The 24195-nt window shown below is 47.6% G+C and overlaps 1 protein-coding gene and 1 non-coding gene across 6 annotated transcripts; both read right to left on the bottom strand.

The window, feature by feature from the left end:
- Positions 1-324: 324 nt before the first annotated feature.
- Positions 325-397, bottom strand: trnav-uac (transfer RNA valine (anticodon UAC)). Its single transcript has one exon. It is a non-coding gene; the product is annotated as a tRNA-Val (tRNA).
- Positions 398-6676: 6279 nt separating this feature from the next.
- LOC133473669 (gastrula zinc finger protein XlCGF57.1-like) lies at positions 6677-23086 on the bottom strand. Of its 5 annotated transcripts, XM_061765267.1 has the most exons (6): positions 22918-23086; positions 21865-21983; positions 18143-18820; positions 10821-11027; positions 10725-10743; positions 8048-10659 (listed from the first exon to the last, which is right to left on the bottom strand). In XM_061765267.1, the coding sequence occupies exons 2-6, from the start codon at positions 21950-21952 to the stop codon at positions 10548-10550; spliced, it is 1104 nt and encodes a 367-aa protein (XP_061621251.1). In that variant the 5' UTR covers positions 21953-21983; positions 22918-23086; the 3' UTR covers positions 8048-10547. The 5 variants fall into 5 exon arrangements, with proteins under 5 accessions (XP_061621250.1, XP_061621253.1, XP_061621251.1 ...); XM_061765266.1 differs by lacking the exons at positions 8048-10659; positions 10725-10743; positions 10821-11027 and adding an exon at positions 6677-7005 and having other exon boundaries at positions 17807-18820; positions 22918-23085; XM_061765269.1 differs by lacking the exons at positions 8048-10659; positions 10725-10743; positions 10821-11027 and adding an exon at positions 6677-7005 and having other exon boundaries at positions 22918-23084.
- Between the last annotated feature and the right edge of the window lie 1109 nt (positions 23087-24195).

Raw genomic sequence — 24195 nt, 5'->3', positions numbered from 1 at the left:
CCACACAATTTATGACGTACGCCATACAGAGAATCACAGTTTCTGTTGGCATGGCAATATTCTCACTCTGTTTTTTATTTTGGACCCTCTTCACTGAATTTATTGACCACTTTAACCAGACTGATTACGTCTTTCTTACTTTGCATCCACACCCAAATGTCACCCTGTGTTCTCCTCCACATTTTGGACAACTCTGTCTCCCTTGTGTGCATATCGCTGACATTTGGAACATCTGAGAAGTCGTCCCGGAAAAATCATACTTTTGTGTCTGTTGTGACGTAAAACGGGGCCGGCAAACTACAGACAGCAGCTCGAAAGATAAGCTGTTTCCACCCGGTTTCAAACCGAGGACCTTTCGCGTGTAAGGCGAACGTGATAACCACTACACTATGGAAACTGCTGCTGCAGTTATGACCGAAGGCGGACTGCGCCACCACATGCTAAGGGGAGCTGCCAGCCGGCAGCAAGTTTCACGTGACCCGATGGAAAAACCAAAACAAAAGTGCATTTCACTGTTTTGGACCATAAATCATAGTCGTATCAATAATCTAAAAAAAAATAATCCTAAAACAAAAAATAGGAAACAAGGACAAAAAAAAACCAGAGTCACGACTACCATCTACACATCCAGGAGAAACAAGTCATCAGGGGCCTCATGTACAAAAACTTGCGTGGCTTTCCTTCTGAAACATGGCGTACGCTCAAATCCAGAAAACGTCTGCACAAAAACGTGGCGTACCTTCTTTTTCACGGCAAAGTTCAGATGTATCAAGTGAAATGAGCGTGCGGTGCCTCACGCCAACTTCATGGCTGGCGTACGCACGTTTCTGCAGCTGTTGGTGATGGTGGGAAGGGTTAGACACATGGGCCGGTGCGCTCGGAGGATGTGCCCAAAACCGCATTTTCTTCGCATGCCCTCTGGCCTGAAGGGAGCGCCTCAGACCTTTCCAAGGCGAGTGAGGAGAAGCGGGACGGAAGATGAAAGAATGAATCAATGATTGATTATTCCACGATTTACCGTCCAAAACGTCAAATGCAGTTTTTTTTTCCAGGGTTGCTGGCTGGCAGCTCCCAAAAGTACTGTTGGGGCGGTTAGACAAAGCAAACCAGCAATTTCCATCGTGTCGTGCTTATCATGTTTGCCTCACACGCAAAAGGTCACTTGTTTGAAACTGGGTGGAAACAAGGCTTGTTAGTTAATTCTTTTTCTTTTTATCTGCCATGAAAAACTATGGGGAGAGATTTATGTCAAAATGTTTGACACAAATATATCTGCGTGTTTTTCAAATCCGCAAACATATCTGCAATTTACATGTTTATTTTTATGTTCTCTGTGCATTTATCATAACTCATCATTTGTAAATATTCAATTCTGTTTGTGTATTGTTGATGGTGCATTTGTAGATCAGCGGGCACACGCATTTATTTTTGAGACAAACGGAACGCAGTTGTCAAAATACACACAAACACACACACACACACACAAGTTGAGAATCTTCACACACAGCCTCTCGATCCTGATTCCCACTTCACTGGCAGAACTATTCACGGTGTCCGAGCAGGAGCTCGAGATTTGATTCCCGACGGGGAGAAGGTTTTTGTCGGAGCTGTTTTTAAAGGCAGATTAATTAAAAAAATAATAATAATATTAACCAGGACTTGCTCATACAAAGTTTTGAACCAGGAACCTTTCACAAATGATGTGCACATGCACACCACTAATCTATGGTAACTTTCACTGCAGAACATCACCAGCAAACCACGTACAACAGCTCCCTGATATGCAAGAAGCGGTTTCCACCCAGTCTTGAACTGAAGACCTTTCACGTGTTAGGCGAACGTGGTACCCACTACACTACGGAAACTGTGATGGCTGTAGTAACCCAAAGCGGACATGCAGTTTTTGACAGACCAGCCCAAGAACCCAACTCACAAGCAGAATTGAATATTTACAAATGATAAGTCATAATGGAGGATATTTAAGCATTACTGAAGTCCGAGTTCTTTTGAGAGTGTTTTGGGCAGTTAGCAAGCCAACCATCTTTTCTTTGTATTTCTACATTAATGGAATTCCCACGGCCATTTGTGCGTTTATTAGTGCCATCCTTGTCTTTTCGGACACTAACCTGTCTTTGTTTTACAACAGGGGTTGGGGTCTTCAAAGAAGTCTGTTTTGTGTTTTACGAGATAAGTGGACCATCTGTTCGGCTGCGTTAACTCCACGCTCAGATAATTCAACCTTAAGAACTGGCGTCCAGGAGTTTTGGGGAGTCTTTTTTGCTTTTGTAAGCAGCTGCTGTGACATTAAGGCTTGTTCAAGAAATCTAATTGCCCCAAAAGCCACGGTGTCTCAAAGTCTTCCTTCATTCCTGCCTTACGGAAGCCGGTGTTCTCCCGGGGGACCGGCGGCTCAGAACCACAGGCGGGAAAAAAAATAAAATCACCTCACATAATAAATGGAAACAACAAAACATATAAAACACGTGTAAATCGCGGATATATTTGTGGATTTGAAAAACATGTGTAAGTCAAGGATATCCATCCATCCATCCATTTTCCGAGCCACTTCTCCTCACTCGGGTCACGGGCGTGCTGGAGCCTATCCCAGCTATCATCGGGCAGGAGGCGGGGTTCACCCTGAACTGGTTGCCAGCCAATCGCAGGGCACAAGCAAACAAACAACAATTCGCACTCCCATTCACACCTGCGGGCAATTTAGAGTCTCCAATTAATGCATGTTTTTGGGATGTGGGAGGAAACCGGAGTGCCTGGAGAAAACCCACGCAGGCAAGGGGAGAACATGCAAACTCCACACAGGCCGGGCCGGGGATTGAACGCCGGTACTCAGAACTGTGAAGCAGACGCGCTAACCAGAGCAGGAAAAAGGTTTCTCACCAGTGTGCGTTCTCATGTCTATTTTCAAGGTTCTCTTATGAGTGAATCTTCGGCCACAAACTGAGCAGGAAAAAGGTTTCTCACCAGTGTGGGTTCTTGTGTGGATTTTCAAGGTTTCCTTCTGAGTGAATCTTTGACCACAACTGAGCAGGGAAAAAGGCTTCTCACCAGTGTGCATTCTTGTGTGTATTTTTAAGCTTCCCTTCATATAGAATCTTTGGCCACAATCTGAGCAGGAAAAGGGTTTTACCCCTGTACGTGTTCTCACGTGTTGTTTAAAAGTGCTCTTCAGAATCAGAATCAGAATCTTCTTTATTTGCCAAGTTTGTCCAAAAAACACCCGAGGAATTTGTCTCCGGTAGTTGGAGCCGCTCTGGTACGACAACAGGCGGTCGATTGATTGACAGAGAACACTTTGGAGACATAAAGACATTGACAAAAAAAAAACAGTCACTGAGCAGTAAAGGGTTGCAAGTTATCTGGTAATGCCGGTACAATTTTTGTTTTTTTGTTTTCCCACATTGAGAACATTTCCATCGTTTGTTGTCAGGCTGAAATGTCATAACAATTTCAGACTGTCCATCATCATCATGAGTCGAGTGCGACGTCATGTCATCACTATTTGATAGTGGACCTAATAGGCCGTCTGCTTGTGATCCTCCACAGTGGTCTCCATCAGCTTCTGTTGTCATGTGTTGACTTGAGCTGCTGCTTGGAGGCTCCGCCCCTCTGCTCTCCTTACTGACCTTCATCTTCAATCTTCAAAGGGACACCAGTCGATGGAAACTTGGTGATATCCTCCTCCTTTTTCTGTCTGATGTGGGGGTCCAGTTCTTTCTCCATCCATCCATCCATTTTCTACCGCTTATCCGATGTCGCGGGGGCAGTTGCTTTAGCAAGGACGCCCAGACTTCCCTCTCCCCAGCCACTTCATCCAGCTCTTCCGGGGGAATCCCGAGGCGGTCCCAGGCAAGCCGAAGGATGTAGTCTCTCCAGCGTGTCCTGGGTCGTCCCCGGGGTCTCCTCCCATTGGGACGTGCCCAGAACACCTCACCAGGGAGGTGTCCGGCAGTTATCCGAATCAGATGCTCCAGCCACCTCATCTGGCTCCTCTCGATGTGGAGGAGCAGCGACTCTACTCTGAGATCCTCTCGGATGACCGAGCTTCCCACCCTATCTCTAAGGGAGAGCCCGGACACCCTGCGGAGGAAACTCATTTCAGCAGCTTGTAGCCGGGATCTTGTTCTTTCAGTCACGACCCTTAGCTCGTGACCATAGTTGAGGGTAGGAACGTAGATCGACCGGTAAATTGAGAGCTTCGCCTTCCGGCTTAGCTCCTTCTTTACCACAACAGATCGATACAAAGTCCGCATCACTGCAGACGCTGCACCGATCCGCCTGTCAATCTCCCGTTCCATTCTTCCCTCACTCGTGAACAAGATACTTGAACTCCTCCACTTGGGGCAGGATCTCATCCCCGACCTGGAGAGAGCCTGCCACGCTTTTCCGACTGAGGACCATGGTCTCAGATTTGGAGGTGCTGATTCTCATCCCAGCCGCTTCACACTCGGCTGCGAACTGCTCCAGTGAGAGTTGGAGGTCACGGCTTGATGAAGCCAACAGAGCCACATCATCTGCAAAAAGCAGTGATGCAATACTGAGGCCACTAAGCTGGACCCCCTCTGCGCCTCGGCTGCGCCTAGAAATTCTGTCCATAAAAGATATGAACAGAATCGGTGACAGTCCAACCCTCACCGGAAATGAGTCTGACTTACTCCCGGATATGCGGACCAAACTCTGACTCCGGTCGTACCGGGACCGAACACCCCGTATCAGGAGGTTCGGTACCCCATACTCCCGAAGCACCCCTCACAGGACACCCCGAGGGACACAGTTGAACACCTTCTCCAAGTCCACAAAACACATGCACCCTCGAGGACCCTGCTAAGAGTGTAGAGCTGGTCCACTGTTCCACGGCCAGGACGAAAACCACACTGCTCCTCCTGAATCTGAGATTCAACTTCCCGATGGACTCTCCTCTTCAGCACCCCTGAATAGACCTTACCAGGGAGGCTGAGGAGTATGATCCCCCTGTCTGCCAATCCAGAGGCACTGCCCCCGATGTCCACGCGATGTTGCATAGGCGTGTTAACCAGGACAGCCCAACAACATCCAAAGCCTTGAGGAACTCCGGGCGAATCTCATTCAACCCCGGGGCCCTGCCACCGATAAGGTTTTTAACCACCTCGGTGACCTCAACCCGAGAGATAGGAGAGCCCGCCTCAGAGAACCCAGACTCTGCTCCCTCATGGGAAGGCGTGTCGGTGGAATTGAGGAGGTCTTCGAAATATTCTCCCCACCGGCTCACAACGTCCAGAGTCGAGGTCAGCAGCGCCCCATCCCCACTATACACAGTGTTGATGGTGCACTGCTTCCCCCTCCTGAGATGCCGGATGGTGGACCAGAATTTCCTCAAAGCCGTCCGGAAGTCTTTCTCCATGGCCTCACCAAACTCCTCCCGTGCCCGAGTTTTTGCTTCAGCGACCACCAAAGCTACATTCCGCTTGGCCAGCCGGTACCCATCAGCTGCCTTAGGAGTCCCACAGGCCAAAAAGGCCCGATAGGACTCCTTCTTCAGCTCGATGGCATCCCCCACTGTTGGTGTCCACCAACGGGTTCGGGGATTGCCTCCACAACAGGCACCAACCACCTTACAGCCACAGCTCCGGTCGGCCACCTCAGCAATGGAGGTGCGATACATGGTCCACTCTGACTCGATGTCCCCTGCCTCCCCCGGAACATGAGCAAAGTTCTGTCGGAGGTGGGAGTTGAAACTCCTTCTGACAGGGGATTCCGTCAGACGTTCCCAGCAGACCCTCAAAATACGTTTGGGCCTACCATGTCGGACCGGCATCTTCCCCCACCATCGGAGCCAACTCACCACCAGGTGGTGATCAGTTGACAGCTCCGCCCCTCTCTTCACCCGAGTGTCCAAGACATGCGGTCGCAAGTCCGATGATACGACCACAAAGTCGATCATCGAACTGCGACCGAGGGTGTCCTTGTGCCAAGTGCAAGTGTGGACACCGTTATGCTTGAACATGGTGTTCGTTATGGACAAGCCGTGATGAGCACAGAAGTCCAATAACAGAACACTGCTCGAGTTCTGATCGGGGGGCCGTTCCTCCCAATCACGCCCTTCCAGGTCTCACTGTCATTGCCCACGTGAGCATTAAAGTCCCCCAGCAGAACGATGGAGTCCCCAGCGGGCGCGCTCTCCAGCACCACCTCCAAGGACTTCAAAAAGGGTGGGTACTCTGAACTGCTGTTTGGTGCATAGGCACAAACAACAGTCAGGACCCGTCCCCCCACCCAAAGGCGGAGGGAGGCTACCCTCTCGTCCACCGGGGTGAACCCCAACGTACAGGCGCCGAGCCGGGGAGCAATAAGTATACCCACACCTGCTCGGCGCCTCTCACCGTGGGGAACTCCAGAGAGTCCAACCTCTCTCGAGAGGACTGGTACCAGAGCCCAAGCTGTGCGTCCGACTATATCTTGTTGGAACTTCTCGACCTCACACACCAGCTCGGGCTCCTTCCCTGCCAGAGAGGTGACATTCCACGTCCCGAGAGCCAGCTTCTGTAGCCAGGGATTGGATTGCCAAGGTCCCCGCCTTCGGCCACCGCCCAGCTCGCACTGCACCCGACCCATATGGCCCTTCCCACAGGTGGTGAGCCCATGGGAAGGGGGACCCACATTACCCTTTCGGGCTGTGCCCGGCCGGGCCCCATGGGTGCAGGGGACCCGCGTCCGGGCAAAGGAAACATGAATCCATATTGTCTTGGTCATAAGTGGTCTTTGAGATGTGCTTTGTCTGGTCCCTCGCCTAGGACCTGTTTGCCATGGGTGACCCTACCAGGGGCGTGAAGCCCCAGACATCTTAGCTCCTCGGATCATTGGGACACACAAACCCCAGGTCTTTCTCCTCTTTTTTAATTGAAATGGGCTCCTCTTCCTCTTTGATGTGGTGGACCTCTTCGTCCTTCACTTCCTCTTTAATAAGAGGGGGCTCTGGCTCCTGCCCCTCAGTACGAAGATCTTCAGCGATGTCTGCAAGATACAAAAAGACAAGCACGCATCGTTTGCGGAATCTTTTCAGATGTTGGGACTAATGTTGTGTATTATGCAGGGATCTCGTTTGATGTGTGTACCGCGTCTCAGATGCACAAAAATTAGCAGTGGCGCATAAAGTACGATCAACCTGCGTCTTCGGACAGGCCTAAACACATTTCACATACTGAGAGAGAACAAGAGCAATGAATAACACAAAATATTGGACAAACAGTATAAAAAATAGGGTAAACACCTGTTATATGCAATATTGCGGGGCCATGTAGCAGGAACAATGACATTGCGCAGGATTACTGCATCTGTATTCCGTGATGAGTTCCAGGGACTCATTGTTTCCATGACATGTCCATCCCAGGACTCACATAGTCTCAAGTATAAAATTGTTTATATTCATAATTAGGGTTAATATGAAAGCAAGATGAGTTTGATATGTTGGAAATAATAAAATTGGGCAGGTAAACACAATGAAAAAGGGTAAAATAATAAAGTTCGGAAAAACACAAGCAACAATAAAGGTAATACAATAGACCTCTGCATATTCCCGGTTTGGCACTTTTGTGACAGTGGCCTCTTGTAAACATAATTTCGGCAACCGTGGCCAAGAAGTACCAAGAACCACCCACCCCCAACATTCCCCGGACCCACGGCTGTGGTGTCCTTGAGCAAGACACCAATACTCCGAACTGCTCCCTGGGCACTTAAAGGTCAGAGGAAAAATATTTTTAAATGTTTCTTGATAGGCGGAACGGTGGCCGACTGGTTAGAGCGTCAGCCTCACAGTTGTGAGGACCCGGGTTCAATCCCCGAACCGGCCTGTGTGGAGTTTGCATGTTCTCCCCGTGCCTGCGTGGGTTTTCTCCGGGCACTCCGGTTTCCTCCCACATCCCAAAAACATGCATTATTTGGAGACTCTAAATTGCCCGTAGGTGTGAATGTGAGTGCGGATGGTTGTTTGTTTCTATGTGCCCTGCGATTGGCTGGCAACCAGTTCAGGGTGTACCCCGCCTCCTGCCCGATGACAGCTGGGATAGGCTCCAGCACGCCCGCGACCCTAGTGAGGAGAAGCGGCTCAGAAAATGGATGGATGGATGGATGGTTGAAAACTTGCTGTTACGTGCATGTATTACATAACATGTAAACAATGCAAATATGAATTTGAACTGACCTCATAACATCTGACCTTTAAGTTACCCTCTGCTCGAGCGTGTGCCACGAACAAGTGTGTATGTTTGCTGTATCGACAAATGTGATGGGTAAAATGCAGAGGAAATTTTTTTGTATATGTTCACGTTCATGTTTTGGATGGGGGTTTGTAAATACAAACAAACATAGAAAAATTATTTTACAAAGCCTCACCGCATTCCTCCCAACATCACTCTTTCAAACGTTTGTGAGGGAGACTGTACATGATCACTGCATTTGTTTATAGCTTGTATTCAACTTGTGCTTTGATGGAATATCACATAATGTAAATATGTAACTATATCACATTGCACAGTTTACTTTGCTTGTATTTGCTTTGGTTTACTCACTTTCAATCAGCCCCTGTGCATAATTCCAACTGACAAAATATTGACACCTTGTTCCTTTTTATTACATTTTTGTTTAATGTATTCAATACCATGTCTTGACACTTGTGTGATCTATTTTACTATCATGTAATGACAGTTTTATTTAAAGAATGACAGGTTACAAGAATATCAAGTTTCGTAATATGTTAACCGAGTTACTCAAGTAGAGTTCCAAGTCAACGAAAACCTGATGCTCCAAGTGAAATTATGATGTGGCTTCTCGCATGGGTTCAGCCAGCCAAGGCGGGGTACACCTTGAACTGGTTGCCAGCCAATCGCAGGGCACAAAAACAAACAACCATTCGCACTCAAATTCACACCTACGGGCAATTTAGAGTTGTCAAAAACAATGCATGTTTTTGGGATGCGGGAGGAAACCGGAGTGCCCGGAGAAAACCCACGCAGGCACGGGGAGAACATGCAAACTCCACACAGGCGGGGCCGGGGATGGAACCCCGCTCCTCAGAACTGTGAGGGCCACCGGGCCTCCGGATTGTTAACCTGACATGATAAAACTCAAAACCTTTGGGGTAAAAAGTAAGACTGTTGGGCTGTGCGATATGGCACTTTTTATTTTCTTGATAGTGGCATCTGGTAAAAAAAAATAGATTGAGGAATACATACACTAGATTACTCATGCATCCAACTAAACTTTTTATATTGTACAAATATAAATATCCGTTGTGACGAAAATATTAGCAAAATGCCTCAAACATTCTGGCAGAATCCCCTGTTTCAACTCGCTCCTCCGACAGAACTTTGCTCAAGTTCCGAGGGAGGCGGGGGACATCGAGTACGAGTGGACCGCCTCCATTGCTGAGGCGGCCGACCGGAGCTGTGGCCGTAAGGTGGTCGGTGCCTGTCGTGGCGGCAATAACCGAACCCGTTGGTGGATACCAACGGTGAGGGATGCCGTCAAGCTGAAGAAGGAGTCCTATCGGGCCTTTTTGGCCTGTGGGACTCCTGAGGCAGCTGATGGGTACCGGCTGGCCAAGCGGAATGCAGGCTGGCCAAGCGGAATGCAGGATCTCAGAGTAGTCGCTGCTCCTCCACATCGAGAGGAGCCAAATGAGGTGGCTGGGGCATCTGATTTAGATGCCTCCCGGACGGAGGCATCTGAAGTCTGGCCGTCCCTGCTAAAGCTACTGTACCCAAATTCCAAATTGTCATAATAATCAACAATAATGGGGAGATATTGCATTTTTCTGTTACCAAACCCTCCTTCTACAGTAACTTAAACAATACTTGAACAAACTATCATCCTTGTCTTCTGATTTCAAAACGAGTTATCCCTCAATTTATTGTGTAATGGTAATCTGATTTTGGTGATGAAACATTTCACTATTCTATCCTCTGAGGGAAATCATAACTACAATGCGGCCCGAGACAAAAAATGAGTTTGACACCCCTGCGCTACATGAACGAGTACTTCCACTTTGGCTCTCCTGTGGTTCAAAGCTTGTGTATTAGTATTTCATCTCAAATTGACCTTTGCTAGACTTTCATGTTTGTGTCACCTGCAAAAAGGATCCATTTCAAGGAGTTTGATATCTTTTATGTACATTAAATAACATTGGACCCAGCATTGACCCCTGTGGGACACCACACACAGTGGCAAAGAATTCTGACTGATGTCCATCCATCAAGCAAGCATATAGGAATCTAAATAGTTTCACAAATGCATCAATTTTTATAGTCACTTAATTTTCCTTCTAAATTTAATCCCAGTTGTAATCAGGTTATTTTCCACTGTAGCCATAGACTTTTCTGTCGTAATTCATCTGTATTGTGGTGTGTTGTAATTCAGCAACAACCTCTTTTTACAATCTAATTGTATTGAATTTTTGTTGATTTAATGACACATTTTATTGCTCACTGACATGAAGAAAACCTCCAAGTTCAAACAGAAACACAGGAGGAGGAGTAAGGTGGTGGTGTGGCACTGGCTACTCAGGTGCGCCAAACCACAGGCGCAGTGTCATGACACAGTTGATGGCGAGGGTCTTGGCGAAAACCAGGCGGAGGGCGAGGACGGTGACGGAGAGGAGGTTCTCCTTCTCGTCTGCCAACGACATGCACGTTTAACTCAGCCCGGCAGACTGCGACTCTCGCATGTTCAATACCAACCTGGCACCGCCCTGGTCCCCTGTCACGGCACGACAGGAAGCGACATGAGGCGATGACTCCACGTAGTCGACAAGAGGCCGAGGCCGCGCTCCTCACCTTCCTCGCACGTGTCGTTATGTGCGGCTGACAGCAGCGCCACCCGGTTGTATAGCGAGTCGTCCGATATCCGCACGGCGTGTGACTCCTCGAACATGTGTCCTTTTCCCGCCTTCTCCGTGGCGTTGTGTCGACTGAAGCCCGTGGCGAGGCACGCCTTCAGGTTGCCCGCCTCAAGTTTGTAGAAGGACGGCTCAAAATCTTCCCCTAAACACCGACCGCATTCTATCGTTAAGCAGGGAAAACGCATCGTGACAATTGGGCCAGAAGCTTGCGCTGTTGAAGGATACACATCGAGGAACCGTTCGATGTGTTGCTTTTGAGCATGTGGGAGTTTTACACAAAACACGTAACATTTGGACAACATCTTCTGACCTGTTGCACAAGCAGAACATCTTGACAACAAAAGTCCAACGTTCAATTCAATTGAGCCGACAAGTGGAATTTTCTCTGTTTCTACTCACCAGGTTCTACACTCAATCGGACTCCGCGTCCAAACATCAACGAGTCGGCATTCACACAATGTGACGCTCATCCACAAAAACTCTGCAGCAGATCACTTTCTGTTTCAACTTTTCGTTAAAAAAAAACAAACACACTGTGTTTTAAATATCTATTTTTTTCACTTACAGGCCTCCACTGTCACTCTGGTCCCACTTCCAAAATGGAACCAGGAACAAACTCAGCGATATCGAAAATGGACGATAAGAACGTATTTTATCTTTTTCATCCCATGTTTTTGACAGCAGTTTGGGTTGTGGTGTTTACATTGGAGCATGAAAGCAGAACTTACGAGCCTCCACAGTCACTCTGGGTCCGCTTCCGAAAACGAGTCTCCTGTTTCCTGGCACACATCAGTCGATTCCTCGACAAGAACCTCAAGAGCAGCTTCAACAAGAAAACGATGCCAATCTTTATGGGACGGCGTGGCTTATGTGGTCTCCCAACCAGAAAGTTGTAGTTCCCGCTGCATGTTTCCATTCACACTCAATCTAGTTTCACATCCAGACGTCTGAAGACCAAACTCATTCACGATTTTCTTATTTTCTTCAAATTTTCTTGAAATTTGTTTCAAGCTTTTTCACAGGTGTTGGCCTCTGCACAGCGGCGTTCCTCAGAGGATCATTCCTCGTCCCACTTGACTTTTATGTCATCCATGTCGTCTCGACACCCTTCGGTGTGTATATATGACACACAACAACACACACTCTGACACAAACATACAAACTCATTGGCCACGCCCACCACAGTAAACGCTGAGTTTTATATTGCCCAAGTTAACATTTGGAGTTTGTTTGGTGGAGTGATAAAAATGCTTATCGTTTCTTCAAACTGCAACCTTTTAAGTAAAAAAGTAAATAAAAAAAAAACTCCAAGGCAACGCTATAGTAGTCATAAGTTGTTATTTTTTGTTTGTTTCTCTTACAGCTAGTGTCCCGTCTTATTTGTAATTTTTCTGTCTCTCCCATATCAAACTTTGTTCCATCAGTCTGCACATTTCAACAAATATCCGTCATAATACAAAAAACCACAGAGCCAGTCTAACTTTCGTGTGGCACAGAAAAACTGCTCCAGCATATTGAAAAAAAATCAAATTTCTACAGATTCTTCTCGCCTCCAGTTACTACCTTAAATTTGCGTAGTTTGAATCACCACCAACGACTGACACATAATTACCACAACTATGCACAACATAATTCTAGGCATTCCAGGAAGTCTGCGTCCTCTTTTCACTCCGCTAGTATGTATTGTATGTATGTGTAGCATGCTAGTTTTGGTTCATCCAGTTTAGAGAGTGACACAACACCTCAATTGAACTGTAGCCATCTGGAGACACTGGTAGATATAACTGTGTGTCATCTGGATAGCTATGATAGCCAACATTAAAGTTCTGAAGAATTTGACCCAAGGATGGCATATAGGCTGAACAGGAGGGGTCCAAGAATTGACCCTTGAGGGACCCCATAGGACATTGCCATTCGATGAGATTGAACACTTCCAATGGTTACAAAATAACTCTTCCTCCAGGCAGGATCTGAACCATTTAAGGACTGTTCCATTTAGTCCGACCAATGTTTCCAACCTGTTCAGCAGTATGTTATGATCTACTGAATCAAATCCCACACTGAGATCCAACAAGACAAGAATTCAAACCATTCCTGAGTCAGTGTTCAACCTTATATCATTGAGCACTTTGACAAGAGCTGATCCTGTACTGAGATGAGTTTGGAAACCTGATTGGTTTTTTTGCAAAAAGTCCATTTTAGTTTAAATAATCACTACGTTGATTAAAAAAAACACTTTCCCGACAATCTTGGCTATGAGAGAGACGGGTCTATAGTTGGCTAACATGGAAGGCAGCTACTGTGGGTTCTGTGAAGATTGCCAAGTAAAGAATGCGCGTTGTGTCCTTTTCTACCATAGCAAGGAGGGAAAATGGGACCCTACATGCTGTAGTAATGGTGGAAGGCTCTGGATCACTTGTCAGTTCTATCATTACAGGCTCACAGCTAAGAAGACCTAGCTCGTGCAGACTAGTCTCTCCCGCCGTCGGTGCTCTTCGATGAAAATGCGCAGTCGTGAATGACGTTCCTCCTGTTACTGTTTGCGTGGCGTCCTCATCTCTAACACCATGTCATGAGAAAGGAGTTAAGCTTCAACGGTGTTGGCACGACTCTTTTTGTCATGGGTGTGTGTTCCGGGTTTTGTCTTCCCCCCCCGTTTCACACACTCCTGCTCCTGTGAGCATCTTCACCACCTGTGCCTCGTTCACCCTAATTACCCCTCGTATTTAACCTCGTGTCTCATTCCCTCTCGTCGCCAGTTCGTTGTACCTTGTCGTCGCCTTCCAGCATTCCTTGTTTCCACGTCACAGACTCACAGTAAGACTTGATCGACCTCGCCTCTTTGCCTCATGTTTTTGGATACTGTTGCCTTTCTTGGATTGCCTGCCTGTGTGCCGACCTATGCCAGTCAATTAAACCTCTCTTTTTGGAAACTGTCCATTTGGTTTGGAGTCGTGCATTTTTGGGTCCCAACCGTTCATGACAGAACGAACTGGCCATAACATGGACCCAGCAGACTCAGAGCCGGTGCGCGAAGCCCTTCAAGCGCAGGGTGAGCAGCTTGCTGCCCTCCACTTTCATCTAGAGGGACTGTCAAGGACCCCATCTGGGGATCCTGATTTATCACAAGTGCCCACCTGTTACCAGGATATTAAAGACGTTTTTTTCCAAGTCCAAGGCCAAATCCCTTCCACCCCACAGACCTTATGACTGTGCTGTTGACCTGCTGCCTGGAACCACACCCCCACGAGGGAGGTTGTTCTCTCTTTCAGGGCCGGAACACAAGGCCATGAAGGAGTACGTGGAAGAATCACTGGCAGCCGGGATCATTCGCCCATCTTCATCCCCTGCCGGAGAAGGATTTTTCTTTGTGGACACGTCTCAAGAGTAGTGCTGCCTTACGAAGAATGCTTAGCTCATGACTACGTTGTTTCTATATCCTCTTATAGCCTTCCACATAGAGTAGTACTGCTTAGGATCTGTTACGTAGTTCCACTATGTAAACAGGGGGATTGTTGGATTGTTCTATTTCTTACTCATGAAGCTATGTTCCATTATCTAACAATTAAGTTCCGTTTCCAAAACACTTGGGTGATACATGATTAAGTTTTGTTAGCCATGAAATTATGTAGGAGTTTAGATGACTGAGGAATGATGGTTTTAATATGACTCCCCCATTTCTGATAATACCCAAGGCCAGAGATACCTTCTGCTAAACAGTCCTAACGAAACCTTCTGATGTGTATAAAAGGAGTTAGCTCAAATAAACGAGGTGTGTCCCTGTAATCACCCCGTTCGGGCTGGTTGAATTTCTTCGTATGCCTGTGGCCTGAAGGGGGCGCTTCAGACTCCAAAGGCCAGTGAGGAGAAGCGGGACGGCAGAAGAATGAATCAATCAATGATTGATTACGACACGGTTTAATATGTGCGATTGGCCGGCAACCGGTTCAGGGTGTACCCCGCCTCCTGCCCATGATAGCTGGGATAGGTTTCAGCGCTCCTGCGACCCTCGTGAGCATAAACGGCTCACAAAATGGATGTTATAATAATCTCTTTATTTTTCAGCTGTGTTGGATTATACTGATTGGACTTGGTTCGGAAAGCCACACACCGGTCCATATAAGACCTTAGAGCTCACAGTGCCTGTCGGAGCAAATGAGAATCATGAGGTCCAAGGAACTCCCTGAAGAGCTCAGAGACAGAATTGTGGCATGGCACAGATCTGGCCAAGGTTCCAAAAAAAATGTCTGCTGCACTTAAGGTTCTTAAGAGCACAGTGGCCTCCATCATCCTTAAATGGAAGACGTTTGGGACGACCAGAACCCTTGCGAGAGCTGGCCGTCCGGCCAAACTGAGCAATTGGGGGAGAAGAGCCTTGGTGAGAGAGGTCAAGAAGAACCCAAAGATCACTGTGGCTGAGCTCCGGAGATGCAGTCAGGAGATGGGAGAAAGTTCTAGAACGTCAACCATCACTGCCGCCCTCCACCAGTCGGGGCTTTAAGGCAGAGTGGCCCGACGGAAGCCTCTCCTCAGTGCAAGACACCCGCATGGAGTTGGCTTCAAAAAAAATATTTTAAAACACCTGAAGGACCCCAAGATGGTGAGAAATAAGATTGTCTGGTCTGATGAGACCCAGATAGAACTGTTTGGCCTTCATTGTAAACGGTACGTGTGGAGAAAACCAGGCACTGCTCAACACCTGTCCAATACAGTCCCAACAGTGGAGCATGGCGGATGAATTTCCAAGATGGTCGCCAACCAGTGTGGTCGCCTCGGTTACGCGCTCTCTAGTATTGTTTTTGTTTTTGTGTTTTTCGTTTGTCTTTGGAGACATTACACGACTCACTTACACAAGGGGGGACTTGCTAACCATCAAGGAGGCTACGCCGGACTTTCTTTCACCAACTTTCGCAAATTCGCTCAGTTTCCCCCCCCCCCCTCCAGCCCCCCCGAATTACTCACCGGAGCGGTGAATTTTCCTGAGTGTGTCTTCATCAGCGTGAGGAGTGTGTGACATCACGTCGTCGCTATCCGATCGCGGAGCGAAGAGGCCGTTCTGCTTGCGATTCTCCACAGGGCCCCAGCTTAGCGGTTTTGTTTGCCCTTCGGCCATGTTTTTTGCTTTATGTTGCGAGCATTTTGTTTTTGGAGGGGTTCCAGTGGATTAAAGACATTTCCATTCTTTTTATTGGGGGAACTGGATTTCAGAGACAAGCAAATTGAGTCAGCCTCACTGTTTGAAGAAGCTTATTTTATTGATTTAGCACCAAAGGTCCGTTTCTTTCCAGTCTTATATCAGTCAATCATTCACTTATTTGATATTTATCCATGCATTTTCTACCACTTATCCGAGGTCGGGTCAGGGGGGGGGGGGGGTTACGAACAGAGTCTGTGACAAAGGGTAGCTTTGGCGGAGTCCAACTCTCACCGGAAACGAGTCTGACTTACTGCCAGCAATGGGGACCAAAAGTCTGACTCCGGTCGTACAGGGACCGAACAGCCCGGATCACGGGGTTCGGTACCCCATACTCCCGAAGCACCCCCCACAGGACTCCCCAAAGGACACGGTTGAATACCTTCTCCAACTCCACAAAACACAAGTAGACCGGTTGGGCGAACTCCCATGCACCCTCGAGGACCCTGCCAAGGGTGTAGTGCTGGTCCACTGTTCCACGGCGAGGACGAAAACCACAATGCTCCTCCTGAATCTGAGATTCGACTTACCGACGGACCCTCCTCTCCGGCACCCCTGAATAGACCTTACCAGGGAGGCTGAGGAGTGTGATCCTCCTGTAGTTGGAACACACCCTCCAGTCCCCCTTCTTAAAAAGGGGGACCACCACCCCAGTCTGCCAATCCAGAGGCACTGTCCCCAATGTCCACGCGATGTTGCAGAGGCATATCAACCAGGACACAACATCCAGAGCCTTTAGGAACTCCGGGTGACTCTCATCCACCCCCGGGGCCTTGCCACCGACATAGGAGAGCCCGCCTCAGACAACCCAGACTCTGCTCCCTCACGGGAAGACGTGTCAGTGGAATTGAGGAGGTCTCCGAAGTATTCTCCCCATCGACTCACAACGTCCCGAGTCGAGGTCAGCAGCGCCCCATCCCCACTATACACAGTGTTGATGGTGGACTGCTTTCCTCTCCTGAGACGCCGGACGATGGACCAGAATTTCCTCGAAGCTGCCCGGAAGTCATTCTCCATGGCGTCACTCAACTCCTCCTTCAGTGTGTGTGTGTATCTATCCATCTACACACACACACACACGTGTGTAGATCGACAGATAGAGGACAACAAGATAGACAAAAAATGAACACAAAACACTAAGCCGAACAAAAAAAGACTGGAGATTTTTATAAGTCGCTCACATTGTAATTACTTTCGCTATGAAACATTTCCATCGTCATTAAAAGATTTTGATCACTGCTATTCTCACCAGCACCCGTGTGTCTTACGAGGGAACCTATGATCACAAAGTGAGCAGGAAAAAACGGTTCAGTGTGGGTTCTTGAGTGTTTTTAATTGTCCCTCATCAGAGAATCTTTGGCTGCAATCTGAGCAGGAGAAAGGTTTCTCTCCAGTGTGTGTTCTTGCGTGCACTTTTAAATCTCCCTTCCTGGTGAATCTTTTGCTGCAAAGTGAGCAGGCAAAAGGTTTCTCTCCAGTGTGCGTTCTGGTGTGTATTTTTAAATCTCCCTTCCTCGTGAATCTTTTACCGCAAACCGAGCAGGAAAAAGGTTTCTCGCCAGTGTGGGTTCTTGTGTGTCTTTTTAAGCTACCCTTTACAGAGAATCTTTGACCACAAACTGAGCAGGAAAAAGGTTTCTCACCAGTGTGGGTCCTTGAGTGCACTTTTAATTGTCCCTTTTGAGTAAATCTTTTACTACAAACGGCGCACGAAAAAGGTTTCTCACCAGTGTGGGTTCTTGTGTGTATTTTGAAGGTTTTACTCTGTGAGAATCTCTGGCCACAAACTGAGCAGGAAAAAGGTTTCTCTCCAGTGTGCGCTCTTGTGTGTATTTTGAATTGGCCCTCATAAGTGAATCTTTGACCGCAAACTGAGCAGACAAAAGGTTTCTCGCCAGTGTGGGTTCTTGCGTGTATTTTCAAATCTCCCTTCTGAGTGAATCTTTGGCCACAAACTGAGCAGGAAAAAGGTTTCTCTCCAGTATGCGTTCTTGTGTGTATTTTCAAGGTTCCCTTCTGAGTGAATCTTTTACTGCAAACTGAACAGGAAAAAGGTTTCTCACCAGTGTGTCTTCTTGTGTGTCTCTTTAATTGTCCCTTATCAGAGAATATTCGACCACAATATGAGCAGGAAAAAAGTTTCTCGCCAGTGTGTGTTTTTGTGTGTATTTTCAAGGTTTGCTTCCGAGTGAATCTTTGGCCGCAATATGAGCAGGCAAAAGGTTTCTCTCCAGTGTGTGTTATCTTCAAAGCCTTCTTGTCAGCAAAGGTTTTCCCAAACTGAGAACATTTCCGTTGTTTGTTGTCAGTGGGAATTTCCATATCACCTTCAGACTGTTTATCATGATAATTTTCATCAGTGTTCGGAGATTGTGACATCATGCCATCACCATCTGATAGTGGAGCGAAGAGCCCATCTGGTTGTGATCCTGCATCGGGGTCTCCATCGCCTTCTGTTGTCATGTGTTGACTTGAGCTGCTGCTTGGAGGCTCCGCCCCTTTGCTCTCTTCTCTTTGACCGTCACCTTCACTCTTCAAAGGGACATCAGTCGAAAACTTGCTGATCTCCTCCTCCTCTTCCTGTTTGATGTGTGGGCGCTCTTCTTCCTCCTCTTTTTTAATGGGAGTGGTCTCCAGTTCCTCTTCCTCTCTGATGTGGTGGACCTCTTCATCCTCCTCTTCCTCTTTAATGTGAGGGGGCTGTGGCTCCCGCCGCTCAGGTTGAAGCTCTTTACCGATGTCTGCAGAATAAGAAGAGAATGTGATATACGGTAACTGTAGTTACAAGTTACATATTACATGACATCACAGCAAAAAAAATAAAAATAAATAAAATACATAAAAGGCTTGTTCTCTAAAGCTGTTGAACAACCATAAGATGCATAAAAAAAATTTAATCACCTGAATGCCTAGACATTGGAAAAACATTTTGGTGGCTTCAGAACAACTCTGTGACTGTTCTTGAATGGCCCAGCCAGAGCCCTGACTTAAACCCAATTGAGCATCTCTGGAGAGACCTGAAAATGGCGGTCCACCAACGTTCACCATCCAACCTGACAGAAATGGAGAGGATCTGCAAGGAGGAATGGCGGAGGATCCCCAAAGCCAGGTGTGAAAACTTATGGCTGTGTGATATTTCAGTTTTTCTTTTTTAATAAATCTGCAAAAATGTCAACAATTCCCTTTTTTCAATATGGGGTGCTGGGTGTACATTAATGAGGAAAAAATTTACTTCAAATGATTTTAGCAAATTTAAGGGGTTCTGAATACTTTCTGTACCCACTGTAACAATAGTAAAAAATAACACACAAAAAAAAAAGCCACTACATTCATCCCAATACGGAAGTTTTTTTTTTTTGGTGGGGACACGGGGAAGTCAAGCTACCAGGGTTGCTAGGGAGGTTCCTGCGGTGGGAAAGCCTCCTTTGTCTGTTTTGACGCTGGTCTGGTTGCAAAGTGTTATGACTCCGGAGAGTTTTTGTGGTGTCGGACGTTCGGCATTTGCACATTTTTCTGTATGAGTTTTTTTGATGCGACATCATTTCAGCCGCAGGGAAGTGAATCCAAAAAGATCCAGTTCAAAATAAGTTTGCGAGGGATACTGTACATGATTTCTGCAACAGTTTTTAGCCTGTTATGAACCCTTTATTCAACATGTGCGTTTATGGAATGTCATAGTTTGTAAATATGTACTACATCACATTGTACAGTTCGCTTTGTTTGTCCATCCATCCATCCGTTGTCTTCCGCTTATCCGAGGTCGGGTCGCGGGGGCAGCAGGCTCAGCGGGGAAGCCCAGACTTCCCTCGCCCCAGCCACTTTCTCTAGCTCTTCCGAGGGGATCCCCGAGGCGTTCCCAGAATACTGAGGCCACCAAACCGAACCCCCTCTACGCCAAGAAATTCTGTCCATAAAAGTTATGAGCAGAATCGGTGCCAAAGGACAGCCTTGGCGGAGTCCAACCCTCACTGGAAACGAGTCCAGCTTACTGCCGGCAATGCGGACCAAATTCTGACTCCGGTCGTACAGGGACCGAACAGCCCGTATCAGGGGGTTCGGTACCCCATACTCCCGAAGCACCCCCCACAGGACTCCCCAAAGGACACGGTTGAATACCTTCTGCAACTCCACAAAACACATGTAGACCTGTTGGGCGAACTCCCATGCACCCACAAGGACCCTGCCAAGGGTGTAGTGCTGGTCCACTGTTCCACGGCGAGGACGAAAACCACACTGCTCCTCCTGAATCTGAGATTCGACTTCCCGACGGACCCTCCTCTCCAGCACCCCTGAAGAGACCTTACCAGGGAGGCTGAGGAGTGTGATCCCCCTGCAGTTGGAACACACCCTCTGGTCCCCCTTCTTAAAAAGAGGGACCACCACCCCAGTCTGCCAATCCAGAGGCACTGTCCCCGATGTCCACGCGATGTTGCAGAGGCGTGTCAACCAGGACAGCCCCAGAACATCCAGAAGCTTTAGGAACTCCGAGCGAATCTCATCCACCCCCGGGGCCTTGCAACCGAGGAACTTTTCAACCACCTCGGTGACCTCAACGCCAGAGATAGGAGAGCCCGCCTCGGAGAACCCAGACTCTGCTTCCTCACGGGAAGGCGTGTCGGCGGTACATTTGCCCATTCATCCTTCCTTCAATAATGTGACGTTTACCAGTCCCATTTGCTGAAAAGCAACCCCAAACCATCACAATCCAACCTCCGAACTTCACTGTTGGTACAGTGTTTTTGGTGACAACAGTACCTGCTAATTCCAGGTCTTTTTGAAGCACTCCACAGGTGGTCCTTGGCTCTTGGTCAACTCTTCTGATTATTCTTTGCACAACTCTTGTCAGAAATCTTGCGAGGAGCACCGACCGGATTGATGAAAATTTATGTTGGGAAGATTGGCTTTCCACTTGCGTATAATGGCCCCAAGCGTTGCTAACTGGAACGTTCAGAAGCTCAGATATGCGCCCGTAACCAATGCCATCGTTATGTTTTGCAACAACTACAACCCCAATTCCAATGAAGTTGGAACGTTGTGTTAAAGATAAATAAAAAAACAGAATACAATGATTTGCAACTCATGTTCAACCTATATTTAATTGAATAGACTACAAAGGCAAGATATTTCATGTTCAAACTGATCAACTGTTTTTAGCAAATAATCATTACTTGGACTGAGTGGGAAAACACGTTAAACACATTCTTTAATAGTTGCTCAGGAAATGGAAAATTTGGACTCATCACCTCTAAATTTAAGTTTCAAAAGACAAGTAAATTCTGAGACAAAAAAAAAAAAAAAAAAAGTCTACATACTGTTCTATGATGCACCTTCTAGACTGCCTGTCTCCCATTGAAAATGTGTGGCGCATTATTTAGCGTAAAATACGACAAGGAAGACCCCAGACTGTTGAACAGCTGAAGTTGTGCATCAAGCAAGACTGGAAAGAATTCCACCGACAAAGCTTCAACAATTCGTGTCCTCAGTTCCCAAACGTTTATTGAGTATTGTTCAAAAAAAAGGTGATGTAACACAGTGGTAAGCATGACCCTGGCCCGTCTTTTTTCAAACGTGTTGCAGCCATAAAATTCCAAGTTAATGATTATTTGCTCAAAACAATCAAGTTGAACAGTTTGAACATGTTGAACACCCCCCCCCCCCCTCCTTCGCTGGGGTTCGGTTTCAGAACCCCTCCCCTCCTGTGATATAGAAATACTGTTTCAATACATCCTCGTGAGCTACGCCGAAAGGCGAAGCTCTCGATTTACCGGTGGATCTACGTTCCTACCCTCACCGATGGTCACGAGCTGTGGGTCCTCCTCCTCTTTCGGGCCCCAAAGTTCCTCGTCGTACTCCGCCGTCCCCCTCGCGCACATTTTCACACGACGATCGCAACACTTTTCCGCTCTACGTCGGAGGGATGAGAAAAAGCAAGTGCAAATCAGACATGTGAAACAAAGATATCAAGATTAAGATTTGGACATTGTGGGTTAAACGGTACATTAGTTTCAATGGCAAAGCACCAAAAGCGGAACATGCAATTATGCTCATTTGTGACAGAGGGAGAGAAAAGTTGCGTTTGAACATGACAGACATTCGACAAATGGATTCATAAAATGGCGGTTACAGGATGTGATTTCAGCATCTCACACGAACAAAGCTGATAGCATGTTGTTGTTTTTCTGCCATTGACTTGTTCGTACTGGATGCTCTGCTGAGCGAAATGGTGATCCCAAAACGTGTCTCTTTGTTAGCAAGCTAAACGAAGCTAAGCTAGACGAAGCGAAGCTCAACGAAGCTACGCTAGACGAAGCTAAGCTAGACGAAGCGAAGCTCAACGAAGCTACGCTAGACGAAGCTAAGCTAGACGAAGCGAAGCTAAACGAAGTTAAGCTCAACGAAGCGAAGCTCAACGAAGCTAAGTTAAACGAAGCTAAGCTAAACGAAGCGAAGCTCAACGAAGCGAAGCTCAACGAAGCTAAGCTAAACGAAGCTAAGCTAAACGAAGCGAAGCTAAACGAAGCTAAGCTCAACGAAGCTAAGCTCAACGAAGCTAAGCTCAACGAAGCTAAGCTAAACGAAGCGAAGCTAAACGAAGCGAAGCTAAACGAAGCTAAGCTAAACGAAGAGAAGCTAAACGAAGCGAAGCTCAACGAAGCGAAGCTCAACGAAGCGAAGCTCAACGAAGCTAAGCTCAACGAAGCTAAGCTAAACGAAGCGAAGCTAAACGAAGCTAAGCTAAGCTAGGGCGAGAAGCTTTCAACGTGCACGAGACGAGTCCAACCGGACACGAAGATTGAACGAATAATGTTTTAGGCCAGTAAGGTATTGATGGACTTACTGCGACGAGGATTCAGCACGTTCGGTCCAAATTCAGGAACAATTTTGCGCAGCCGCGTGGAAGCGCGTGTGGCTGCCGAAAGAAAAGAGGCAGCGGCCAGGAGATCTATTACCCACAATCCTTTGCGGCAGAAAATATTTAAAGAAACAGACCGCCGACGATGACACACTGCGCTCGGGAGTTTCAAGCAAAAGACAAAAAAAAAAAAAAAAAGGTCATAGCAGCTGCTTACAAAGCCAGGACGACGAAAAAGCCCCCACTTTATAAAGGTTGAATTAGCCCCGCCCCTGGGTTTAACCGGAACGTGGACGCGTCGAGTCGGTGGAGGAAGCGGCTCACGACAGCCATTGTTTACAAAAGACGTCATCGTCCTCCGGCGAGCGGACCGTAGCGGGGGCCGTTTAGCCGGGCTACGGTCGGCAATGAGCGGACACTTTTGGGGGGCCTCGTCGGGCTGTATTGTTGTCGTTAGGGATTACGTCAGCCTCGTTGTCACTGACATGTACTAGTGTATGTCTGACCCCCCCTCTTACTCCTGCACCTGCCACTGGAGACATGAACCGACCATATTTGGAGTGTTCTGCTGGCCACAAGGTGGCACTCTGTGTCCGTGAAATACCCACACCCTAACAGACTGGCCTGGTGCCCAAATGGTACCCTTATGTCGTAAGATGCAACTCAGTCCTCTTTGAAGACTCCAGCCTCTGCTCTAAACCAAAGACAGGTTATGGTCTGACAAGACGAGGAAAACCGTAATAAACATACAAATGGCTGAAGGAATCCCTTTGATGTATTTATTTTTGAAAATTGTGCAAAAAGATGCAGAGTCCTCGAGCACAATAGTCCCGTGCAACGACCGTTGTGCAAAGGGCGCCGAGACTTCAGGCGAGGAGTGCGATCATCTGGGACAATGTCTTTGACGTGGAAACAAGGAATGCTGGAACGCGACGAATCAGATGCCCCAGCCACTTCATCTGGCTCCTCTCGATGTGGAGGAGCATCGGCTCTACTCTGAGATCCTCCCGGATGACCGAGCTTCTCGACCTATCTCTAAGGGAGAGCCCGGACACTTGAACTCCTCCACTTGGGGCAGGATCTCATCCCCGACCCGGAGAGGGCACGCCACCCTTTTCCGACTGAGGACCACGGTCTCAGATTTGGAGGTGCTGATTCTCATCACAGCCGCTTCACACTCGGCTGCGAACTGCTCCAATGAGAGTTGGGGGTCACGGTTCGATGAAGCCAACAGAACCACATCACCTGCAAAAAGCAGAGATG

The sequence above is a fragment of the Phyllopteryx taeniolatus genome, unplaced genomic scaffold (assembly GCF_024500385.1).
Source record: "Phyllopteryx taeniolatus isolate TA_2022b unplaced genomic scaffold, UOR_Ptae_1.2 contig_34, whole genome shotgun sequence".
NCBI classification, from domain to species: Eukaryota; Metazoa; Chordata; class Actinopteri; order Syngnathiformes; family Syngnathidae; genus Phyllopteryx; species Phyllopteryx taeniolatus.
The sequence above is the reverse complement of the archived record's forward strand: the minus strand, read 5'-3'. Positions and strand labels throughout refer to the sequence as shown.